This window comes from Orcinus orca, chromosome 12, assembly GCF_937001465.1.
Source record: "Orcinus orca chromosome 12, mOrcOrc1.1, whole genome shotgun sequence".
NCBI lineage: Eukaryota > Metazoa > Chordata > Mammalia > Artiodactyla > Delphinidae > Orcinus > Orcinus orca.
Window position 1 is genome coordinate 37477287 of NC_064570.1, and position 12428 is coordinate 37489714.

Below are 12428 nucleotides of genomic sequence, written 5' to 3' on the forward strand. Positions count from 1 at the left end.
TTGACAATAGGAGAAGCTATGTATGAATGGGGCAGAGTGTATATGGGAAATCTCTGTACCTTCCTCTCAATTTTGCTGAGAACCTAAAATTGCTTTAAAAATTAAGTCTTTTAAATATATTAATAATAATAACACCCTTCAGATCCCTTTGTTGAATAGTGCAACTACTTGTGTATATTAATTTTTTGTTTTGCTTGGCTGAAATATTTTAATATGAGCTACGGAGAAGAAAATCATTACTATTATAAGATTCAATCCCTTTCTACCATCTTTCAGCAAATTGGCATGAATATATTGAGAATTCTCCCAAGTCAGCTTATGATAAAATGCCTTCAAAGACTATAGAATATGCTTCCTCTTATACATGTTTATTAAGCAAATACTTTTACTATGGTAGATACACATGCATTGATAATGGCGACCCAGGCCGATTTAGAAAGAGATGCAAGCACATTTGGGGGTTACTAGCCTTTCAGTCATGGTCTAGAACTCTGAGGTAAAAAATCTGTGCCTAGGCAACAATTTCCTTCGGTTCTTAACCATCCTACACAGTGCTAGACTGAATGACCCATAAGGGCACATTCATCCTTGGACCCCCATCTGCAAGGATACAAGGCAAAGAGTGCTTGGCAAAGAGAGGGCACTCACTAGATATTTGTGAAAGAAAGAATAATCAAGAGATAGGTGTGTGTGTGTGTGTGTGTGTGTGTGTGTGTGTGTGTGAATACCTCTAGGAAAGAGATTTCCAACAGTATTTTCCATTAGCAACCTCCCCAGGAAACCTGGGTTTGAAGAATATTGTAATGACAAGGAGTCCACAATATACGTGCAAATACTGCTTGCTCCTTTTTTCTGAAGAATTTACTGCTCTCATAACCTGTATGAACCTAATTTTCCTTGATGCAATGTTGATATAAAAAACGTTTTGGGGGACTTCCCTGGTGTCACAGTGGTTAAGAATCTGCCTGCCAATGCAGGAGACACGGGTTCAAGCCCTGGTCTGGGAAGATCCCACATGCCACGGAGCAACAAAGCCTGTGCACCACAACTACTGAGCCTGGGCCCTAGAGCCCGCGAGCCACAACTACTGAAGCCCGCGTGCCTAGAGCCCGTGCTCCGCAACAAGAGAAGCCACCGCAATGAGAAGCTCGCGCACCGCAACGAAGAGTAGCCCCCGCTCGCTGCAACTAGAAAAAGCCTGTGCGCAGCAACACAGACCCAACCAGCCAAAATTAAATTAATTAATTAATTTTAAAAAATGTTTTTTATTCCTATTAGTATCTAAGCACTTCTGTCATCACAACAGAGATAATATCACCTCTAAAAGGCAAAACACAGGTCACAAAGGATTAGAAGTCTATGCAACAGATGTCTACAAGTTAGACTAGACAATTTCAAGAAAAGCCCAAGGGCTAGAGTATTTAAATAAAAACAGCACATAGCTACATATATCTCTCCCTTACTTGGCCCTATGTTCTCATCAGAGGAGAATTATTGGGCTCATTCTTTAAGCAACGATGTAAACACACTACCCTAGTTGGGTTGGCAGGAGGAGGGTGATATCTTTAGCCTATGAGAAACTAAGTTAGCAAGGAAAACCATTCATTCTAGAGAGTTTCACAGACTTTTCCATCATGTCTAGGTTTACATACACCTAGAAATGACAGGGTTGATAAAGCGTAATTCCAATTCAGCATAACATGTTGAGTTCTGCTCCAAGTGCGGCACATTAATAGGGCAAAACAAAAGATAGTTCGCTTCTAGTTACAAAAATAAGATGCATATAAAACACTCAAGTAAAAATGTAAGCTTCCAAAACCATAGTTATAAAACTACAGTGCCCAGAATTCAAAGAAGACAGAGATTAGCATGAGTCAGAGAGACCTGGCAAAGCTTTCATGGAAGATGAATGAAGAGTATTTGAAGAGGCTGAAGAGAAAAGAAAAAAAAAAAAAAAGGTTTAAATATAAGCTGAATAATAGAAACCAAAATTTTACATAACTTTGTCAAATTCATCTTTTTATTTAAAACCTTTTATCATCACTGATATGGCCTCTTCTCTATAACTAACGGAAGTATGAGATATATAATAAAAATCAAGAAAATGAGAAATACAAAATATGCAATTCACTTGAGATAAATAATACAGTATTTGGCATAAGTATAAAAAGAAAATATACCACATAAAGCAAAAAAACTGTTAAATCTACTTCTCATGTCACTTTTATATTATTCTTTTTTTGGTTTGTTTGTTTTTTTTGCGATATGCGGGCCTCTCACTGTTGTGGCCTCTCCCGTTGCGGAGCACAGGCTCCGGACGCGCAGGCTCAGTGGTCATGGCTCACGGGCCCAGCCGCTCCGCGGCATGTGGGATCTTCCCAGACTGGGGCACGAACCTGTGTCCCTTGCATCGGCAGGCGGACTCTCAACCACTGCGCCACCAGGGAAGCCCTATATTATTCTTTTTGATGACTGCATGTCTACTTATGAAATGCTTGAAAGTTATTACATTTTATTTCTGTCAGAAGACTTTTAAGCTATTTGAATCACATGGCTTTTTTTAAAACTATCACAGATGACTGAATTCTTTATATTATTGAATTGTTTCATGTCATAGAAGATACACATTTGATAGTATTTGTATTCACACCCAATTCAGAAAGGTAGCAAGCTATCAGCAAATTTAAAAAAAGTACATATATTGATTATACTCCAAGAATACAAACCTATAATCAGAATATTCCACTTCAACATCTATTTGTCTCAAAAGCCTAAAATGACCCCTCAAAAAATCAAAAGGTATCTATTGAGTTGGGATTTAAAGATGTCTTCCAATTAACATCTTAACACAGATTTCTTCTTGGGTAATGTTTAATTCTTTCGTTCGATATTCCCTCTGCCACTCAAACTAAGTAATCTAGTTCAGTTTCACTTGTTGAGATTTAGCCACAGGCCTGCCTACAATAGCAAATATCTCCTCAAATGTTTCTAAACTGGGAATAATTCTTGATGAATAGTATAACTCTAATATTGTATAAATATGGAAGCCATATGATGATATAAAAGGGACTCAAAATGGTACCTTAGAAATTATCCAATCTGTTAGACTTGCACAACAAGGTTGGGAACAGATCACCTCTTAGCTTCCTTCCAGTATGAAAATTCTATGCTGCTAGTGTGATACGAATAAATATGTAAGCTTGGCCATCAACTCCAGATTGGTGACTTTCTCCAGATAATGCCATTCATGATCAAGCACATATATGTCCACGTGGTGTGATTAAGCCCTGCCCCCTCTCTCCTATACATCCCCTTTGTGCTAATCTAAGACTGGAGAGCCTGAAAGTTATTTCACCTGTTCAGAAAACACACACACACACACACACACACACACACACACACACACACACACACATATATATGTTAGCTACATGGTTAAGGGGAGGCATGTAATAGAGATTTGGTACAGACCAGCATCTAAAGGGGATTTTGGCAGGAGATGCGGACAATGGAGAGAAACAAACCTATAAAAATGGGGATGCAAAATCCAAATTCCAATACCTAGAAGATATTAGTGAAAATCAGGTAGAACTAACTCCTCCCTCATAACCTGTGCTATAGCCAGACATTTAGTTCTTCAATATGCCCTGTATATCAGGTTCCTTCTGCCCAAATCCCTCTCCTCCCAGCTCTTTAGCTAACACTTCTTCAAGACTTAAAATAACTATCAGTTTGTCCAAGAAGCTTTGTCCAAGTTTCCAAGGCAAGTGTGGTTATCCTACTATTTTGTTATATCATCCTGTAACCCCCTTCTCATTTTAACATTTAGCATACTATATTGAAATTGCCTATTTATTTAGGTCTATTCCATATCAGATAGTGACCAGAAAAACAAAATACCTAGTTGGCTCACAGTTCAGGCAGATAAGATATTAGTGTTACATCAGAGGAGATATACTGAGGATAAAAACCTGAATTTCTTATTCACAGTTGTGGTTCTTATCCCAAGCACAGTGACTGGACAACAAAATAACAATGAAGTATTTGATACCTGAATAAAGAAGTAAATCAAACAAACAAACAAAACACTTGTGTCCCAAGAAACCAGCAAACCAAGGCATGGATTGTGGCACTGGGTACACAAGACCAGGACCTAGTTAGTAGGTCTGGGATACAGGACTAGACCAGACAAGAGGAAGGAGGCTCATTGCTAGAGGAGCCCAGTAGAAATTTAGAGGAAAAACTCCAGACACACAGACTTCAGAACTCACTAAACTAATGGCATAAGGGCCCTCAGATGTCCCTAGTTTCTGAACAAGGATGATACTCCAGCATGGAGCACAGCTAATACTCTAAGTGGAGGTTAAATTTAGAGGACAACTGTGAAGAGAATTAAATCAGTCACCATTGCCAAAGACATCCAGATTCAGAAGTGGCTGAGTTCCCAGGAAGTTCAAAAGAATATATTAACCTAATTGTTTATACAATGTTATACACTGTTACGGAATGAAAGTTTGTGTCTCCCCAAAATTCATATGTTGAATCCCTAACTTTCAGTATGGTTGTGTTTGGAGATAGTGAACCTGTGCTCCACAGGGTTAAAAAACCCTAAAACTGTGCCCCAGAGGGTTAACAGAAACTGGTGACTAACAGAAATTCTTGAGCTTGTCACACAGAACAACTTGTTAAAAACCCCTCCACTTGTAACTTGCCTTCACTGACCAAGTTCACCTTATTTTTTTGACCCCTTAACAACCCCTATAGATAATGTCTCTGACAAAAGAGTCACTATAGTAATGGGAGGCTTAGGTTGTTTTCCAGGAATTTGGAGTTGACCTCTGTCCAGTTCAAGCCAGCTAAGACTGTTTGGGACCACCAACCCTAAAACAGGGCCTGTGTCTGATAAATGACCTTTTAGATGTCAGAGGGCCAAAAACCTCACCCTTGCAGATCATGCAAAAGAGGCTCCGTTTTTGAACATGCATCCCGTGAAGAAGCATTTAACTCAGATATGCCTGCACAGAACACCAATTACTTCATCTTTTCCTTACTTCCATTCACCTTTCCCCACATCTAAGCCCACCCTGCTTCTTTATCCCATAAATATCTCAAGGCCCTCACAATCAGGGAAGCAGATCTGATATTAGTTCTCCCCTCTCCTCACTTGCCCACCTCTTGAATAAACCCTTTCTCTGCTGTAAACCTCAGTGTCTCAGCATTTGGCTTGCTGTGTATCAGGCAAACAAATCTGGTTCGGTAACAATAGGGCCCCTGAGGAGGTGATAAAAGTTAAATGAGATCATAGAGGTGGGGCCCTAGTCTGAAAGGGCTAGTGCCCTTATAGGAAGAGGAAGATACACCAGAGCTCTCTCTCCACCACTGAGGACACAGTGTGATGAGGTATTTGCAAATCAGGAAGAGAACACTCACCAGGAACCAGATCAGTTGGCACATTGATCCTGGACTTTCCAGCCTCTAGAATGGTGAGAAATAAATTCCGTTGTTTAAGCCACACCTTCTGGGTTTTGTTATGGCAGCCCACACAGACTAATACATATACCAAAATTAATTTTTGTGTATAACATCTCAAACTAAGTCGAATAAAGTTTGTCTCGTCAGCATTATTTTACCACTTTGGAGGAGAGCAAAACTGGATAGCTACAGATGCAGATGTTAGTAAACAAATACTCCAAAAATCACAGCGGGCTAATTGACACTCCCACCTCATCTACTATGGAATTTGCCCACTATCTGCTAGGAATATCCAACAGTTTCTCGGCCAACAAAATTGAGCTCTCAATGATGCTTTCTGAACCCATTTTGCATCTGTCATTCTGTAAAAGTCATGCTATAGCTGCTTCCAAAAATGCATGACTGACAAGGTTACACAATAACTGACCTAAGAAAACTCAAGCCAAGTTCTTAACGATGATAGAGGATCCCTTGGGTATTCCTACTGTTAGCTCTGCTGTTTTTCCTTTTGCTGATGAAAATGATCGAAAAGTTCTAAAAGTCCTCAGCAGCCTGGGTGCTGAGGGTTATTTAGGACTGTCTCAGCAGTTGCTGAAGTGAAGTGGGTTCTCTGGCTCTTGGCTGTATTACTGTCTTCAGGAGATGTGAGCCTTCCCAGAATGTCACATCCGGGAATCCTCCTCAGACTGCGTACAGCCTTACTGTTGATGATGGATGGATGCCATAAAAGAAAGTTATTGAGGTGTGAATTACCATCATAACTGAATCCTTCCCTGCAGTGATAAGGGCAGAGGCCTGCTTAGTTTCCAAAGGAGCTATAATAGCACTGTAAAATAGGTCACTCCCTTCAGCCTTATTTGCCCATATTTAATTATTATGCCTTAAAAAAGCATACACTCTACTCTGACATCTCACTTTCACAACATTCACTATACAGTAGAGTTTGGTATTAAGCCAGTTTATTTTGGACTCCATCCAAGACAGTTTAATTAAGAATATCTACAGTATCTTGTTATGAGATGATCTTACCTGCAAATTGGTCCCACTGAGAGTGCTGTGTTAAAGTTCCCAAAGATATGGTCCCATATCTTTGGGAACTTTAACAGGAAGGAAGGAAGGAAGGAAGGAAGGAAGGAAGGAAGGAAGGAAGGGGGGAGGGAGGGGGGAGGGAAGAAGGAAAGAAATTTAAGCTTTTTCTTCTTCTTCTATTTGTATACATATATTGCTCTGTTCACTGCTATCAGACTAGGCAATTTTCTTAGTGCAAGTGCGAAAGAGCAGTTCTGCTAAGGTCCAAAGGCAACCAAGTTTGGGGATGTGTCCTGGACTTGCCATTGCACTTAAAACACACAAAAGGAAGAAGTTCTACGGGTCTGCAACCTCAGTCAATTGTAAAATGGAAAGAACAGTAATAATTCTAACGGTCTAAAAGAAATAATTCATTTCCCTTTTGCATAAAGCTATAAAATCCTATCTAGAATATACTTTGAATATTTTTCTAACAGCCCTACTGGAAACACTGAAGAGTGGTACATAAATTATTCAAATACCAAATAAAATTAATGAAGGTGTTCCTTTCTACTACATGCAAATCCCAGAATGATGAAATGAAGTCTTATTGCACAAATTTTCCCCTTTTGTTCCCCAAAACTAGAATACATTTTGGATATTCAGTAAAAGCCTATATAATACATTTGTTTTTCTGAGTACTATAGAAGGCTAAAACTGTGTATTTCAAAACAGGAAAAGTACCTTCAATACACTTTAGATGTTTGACATCCAGAACTCCTTTGTCTTTATTTTGAGAAAGATAATAATTATATAAGCAATTAGTTGGCATGTTAAAAATGTAACCAGGCTTTATATATTATAAAACTGTAACCAAACATCAAACAATTAGAAGTTTTCCCTCAATCTAACATCCCTTTTGGTATAAACATGTGAGTTTTTTGCTTACATTTTTGCAAGCTTAAAAATCCATCTCTAAGTGAAAGAGAAAACTGCGTGTTTCATTTTTTCCCTATGTGTGTATAATTTTTTGGCACAAGAGATGTAATTTATATGTAAATTTTATGAATACAACTTTCATAGTTTAAAAAAGTAAATATTTTTAGAACATCATATAATCATATAAAGAAGACAGCATTTGCCTAAGTACTCTTTGGATAATAGTAGTAATTAAACATATACAAACATACGTGCTAAGATGTGCACATACACATGAAACATTTGACAATTACAGTCCTGCCATATTTAATGAATTCTATGGGTTATAGAGAAACTACTGAAGAAAAAAGTTTTAGAAGTCATTATTATTTTATCCAAAATTTTGTCAAATATCTATTTAATTGAAAACAAGGAAAACAAAAACAAAAAAATGTAACAGACCAATTTATTTTTAGTCATGTCCAACTATAGGGGAGGTTTTGGAATGGTCGATTTATCTTTAAGGGGTTTATGTTTAGCATTTTTTTCTGGAGGTCTGAATCATTTTTCCAAGTAAATTTGCTTATAATTTTAAGAGGCTCCTGATTTTGAAAAGTGGCATTTCGAGCATAGTAACACCTTTCATAATCATTTCTATATTCTCTCTGTTAATAAGCCCTCAATAAATACCTTGTGAATAAAAAAGGGGGCTAGAAATACTTTAAACTAGTCAGTTATTAAAACTAGAATTATTAGCTAACAGCAGTGCTGAGAAAAAAAGAAAGCAAGGTTTAGGGTTGGGGGCAGCAGTTAACAGCCAAAATGAAAATAAATCTGGAAAGTTAGCAAAAAAAGACTGGCCTATTAAAGGGAACTATGAACTCTAAGAACTGTAAAAAAAAGAAACAAAACAAACAGATGTATGCTCATTTTGTATTGTTTAGGTGTAACCCTACAGAAAAAATAGGATTGATGTGCACGCTCTCTCTAGACACATTTAAGCATCTGAAGATTGTCTGCTATCAACATTTTCATAAATGAAGTTCTCTAAATCAAGTCAAATTAAAAGTAGAACTTTTATACATAAGGGGTTTATAAAGCATTTTAAGCAACTCCATTATATTTTTTCTTAAATTATGAGAAAATTTTAGATTATAAATTTTAAAAATGGGAAAAATTACTTTGAAATGGCCTCTTTATTTTTGTTTCTTTTTTTGAATATTCAGGTTCTGACGTATCATTATGACCTTTCAAGACACTTTTGCCTCCTGCAAGTTTAAGATGTGAGGGCATGCTCTGCTCTGCCAGCCTACTGAGCTGACCAAATAGGACAAGCAGAGTCCCGTCCCCCTAAGCAGGACAGGATGGTTGCTGCCCTCAGTTTCGTGCTGCTCTGCTCCCTGGACGTGAAGCTCAGCAAGACTGGCTCCACAGCAGACGGAGCTGAAAGCCAAGTATGACGGGCAATTCTGCAGGTTAAGTTGTGAGACAGGGGTTCATCCACATCCAAGAAAGCTCACTGCTAGCCGCATCCCTAAACAAGCAAAGGAAGAAAGAACGAATTCTCTCGTCTAATCTTGGGAGGTAAACTGCCTTTTTCTGGCACACAAAGTGAAACCTCACACCCTCTGTAAGACACTTGATTTCAAAAGTGCATTTGAAAGGCAATTACCCCTTAAAAAAAGATTCCCAGATCCCCAACCCCCTTGGCAGAACTGTAACAAAAAACACTGCTTTAACTACACGATCCCTCCATGTGCCGGTTCGCTTACCGTGTCTCTGTTGACAGACTGTTTTGCCTGAGGCACATTAGTTTTACTCTGTTTGGGAAATGAAATAAATATATCAGTTATTTCTTATCAGATGGCATTTTATAGTGTATGCTTTTTCTCGAAAATAAAATAAAAAACCTTCCTAAGAGCAGAAATCTGACATAACTCAAATAAAAAATGACTTCCTTCATTCAGACAGCAGCAGAATGTATAACTTTTATATCAAAGATGGCTTCCTGCTTTCTTGTTCAACAATGGAAGGAAAAGGATACTGTTCAATTATATAAATCATCCCTCAGAATTTATGAGGTAATAAAAGCTAAAAAATACAGATTCATAAAGAAGAGATTTTATGAAGTAGCATTCAAAATCATTTCAGTTAATTTCTCATATATATTAGAAACAAAAAGGCTGACTTCAGGACTTTAGCTTCTCCTTATTCATTTATTAAAACATCAAATTACTTTAATCCAGGTCTCTTTTTCTCAAAGATAAAAGAGAAAATTAAAAATCACTGTTGCATTCATGAAAGAATGGCGTCTGATTTCTAAGAATACTGCATTACGTACTTTGCCGATCTTTTCTGGGTAAACTTTTCCTCCTATTACCTGCCACTGCTTCAAATCTTGGTTCTTCTCAAGATCCTACTAACCAGGTATAGTTGCATATGTAACTTTTTAAAATAAGCTTGTCCTCTTTCTCAAATCAAAGCCAAGTTCCATCTACAAAACTTCTCACAATTAGTGCTGCTGTTTCCATGCATAAGGACTTCTTGGAAAGAAGAAAATGGAGGAGAGTTTTCACATCACTTTCCACAGAACAGAATGTTCCACAGTGGAATGGTAATGAAAACTATCTCAGATTTCCTCTGAGTAAGAAAAAGTACAACACTAAAATGAATAAAACAGGGAAAAAGTTCAGAAAGAAAAATGTCATCATGTAGTAAGGACTTTAGTGTTCACTCTTGAGTGATAGGGAGACCAATGAAGCATTCTGAAGGGAGGAAAGATACGAATTCTTGTTATAATACAATCAATCAGACTGCAGTGTTGAAAATGTCACATGCGTAGAAATCGAGCAAACATCCAAGAGAAGGAGGATTGGCTTGGACCAGGGTGGTGGCAGAAGAAATGAGACATAATTGGAATCTGGATATATTTTGAAGGTAGAGCCAACATGATCTCTTGATGGATTCCATGTGGATAGAAGAGAAACAGAGTAGCCAAGGATGAGTCTCAAATGTTTGGTCTAACAACTAGAAGGGGAAAATCCCCTAAAAATGGGGATGGGAGGCTGTGGGAGTAATGGGTCTGGAAGCAAATAATAGGACACCCTCTTTGACACGTCAGGTCTAGATACACATTATTAAAAACCACTTTCCCCAAGAATACTGTAACGATGCAATATTTCTAAATGAAAAAAAAATCAGGTATAAAATCAAATGTGCAGTGTAACTCAAATGTTGAGATATCATGCATACCAAAAACATACTGTTCTTTAAAGTGTAAACAGTTAACACTAGTTATTTCTAGACAGTAAAACAAAATATAGGTGCTTTTTATTTTCTTCTCTATACTTACACTGAACATAAATTACTTTTATAATATGAATAAATATAATAATACCTCAAATATAATATTTAATATTCTCAGATCACATTCTAATGTCAGTATTTATTCATTTACTTCTCAAGATTATTTTAAGGCACATCTTTTGTGGGGATAGAAAAATGAGTCAGAGGTGGTCTGGTTTCTTAAGGAGCTCTTTAATTTTATTGAAGTATAGTTGATTTACAATTTTGTGTTAATTTCTGCTGTATAGCAAAGTGACTCAGTTATACACATATATCAGTTATACACATATATATATGAAAAAGAATTTTCATATTCTTTTCCAATATAGTTTATTACAGGATATTGAATATAGCTCCCTGTGCTCTACAGTAGGACCTTGCTGTCTATCCATCTTATATATAATAGTTTACATCTGTTAATCCCAAACCCCCAGCCCTTCCTTCCCCCATCACCACCTTCCCCATTGGCAACCACAAGTCTGTTCTCTATCTCTGTGAGTGTTTTTGCTTCATAGATATGTTCATTTGTGTTGTATTTTAGATTCCACATATAACTGATATCATATGTTATTCGTCTTTCTGATTTACTTCACTTAGTATGATAATCTCTAGGTCCATGCATGTTACTGCAAATGGCATTCTTTCATTCTTTTTTATGGCTGAGTAATATCCCATTGTATATATGTACCACATCTTCTTTATTCATTCATCTGTTGATGGATATTTAGGTTGCTTCCATGTCTTGGCTATTGTGAAAAGTGCTGCTATGAACATAAGGGTGCATGTATCTTTTCAAATTATAGCTTTGTCTGGGTATATGCCCAGGAGTGGGATTGCTGGGCCATATAGCAACTCTATTTTTAGTTTTTTTGAGGAACCTCCATACTGTTTTCCACAGTGGCTGCACCAATTTACATTTCCACCAACACTGTAAGAGGGTTCCCTTTACTCCTCTTTACCCTCTGCAGCATTTATTATTTATAGACTTTTTAATGGCCATTCTGACTGGTATGAGATGGTACCTCTCTGTAGTTTTGATTGGCATTTCTCAAATAATTAGCAATGATGAGCTTCTTTTCATGTGTCTGTTGGCCATCTGTATGTCTTTCTTTGAAGAAATGTCTATTTAGGTCTTCTGCCCATTTTCTGATTGGTTTTGTTGTTGTTGTTGAATTGTAGGTGCTGTTTGTATATTTTGGAAATTAAGCACTTGTTGGTCACATCATCTGTAGGATGTCTTTTCATTTTGTTTATGGTTTCGTTTGCTGTGCAAAAGCTTATAAGTTTGATTAGGTCCCATTTGTTTATTTTTGTTTTTATTTCTATTGCCTTAGAAGACTGACCTAAGAAAACATTGGTACGATTGTCAGAGAATGTTTTGCCTATTTCTCTTTCAGGAGTTTTATGGTGTCTTGTCTTATATTTAAGCCATTTTGAGTTTATTTTTGTGTATGGTGTAAGGGTATATTCTAGCTTCACTGATTTGCCTGCAACTGTCCAACTTTCCCAGCACCACTTGCTGAAGAGACTGTCTTTTTCCCATTGTATATTCTTGCCTCCTTTGTTGAAGATAACTGTCCAAAGGTATGTGGGTTTATTTCTGAGCTCTCTATTCTGTTCCATTGATCCATATGTCTGTTTTTGAAGGCACTCATTTTTTTTTAACAAACTTTTTAGTTTAGGAT

General features: G+C 37.2%; 1 protein-coding gene across 3 annotated transcripts in view; it reads right to left on the minus strand.

The window, feature by feature from the left end:
- The window catches only part of NKAIN2 (sodium/potassium transporting ATPase interacting 2), a 980961-nt gene that overhangs the window by 927231 nt on the left and 41302 nt on the right, over positions 1 to 12428 (minus strand). For 2 of the 3 annotated variants that reach the window (XR_007470706.1, XM_049695657.1), the window contains exon 2: positions 9171 to 9218. The exons of the other annotated variant lie outside the window; for it this stretch is intronic. Coding sequence is in view for 1 of the 2 variants with exons in the window: in XM_049695657.1 (XP_049551614.1) it covers positions 9171 to 9218 (48 nt within the window). In the remaining variant the exon portion in view is untranslated. The remainder of the gene's footprint in view (positions 1 to 9170; positions 9219 to 12428) is intronic. 3 annotated transcript variants of the gene reach the window in all.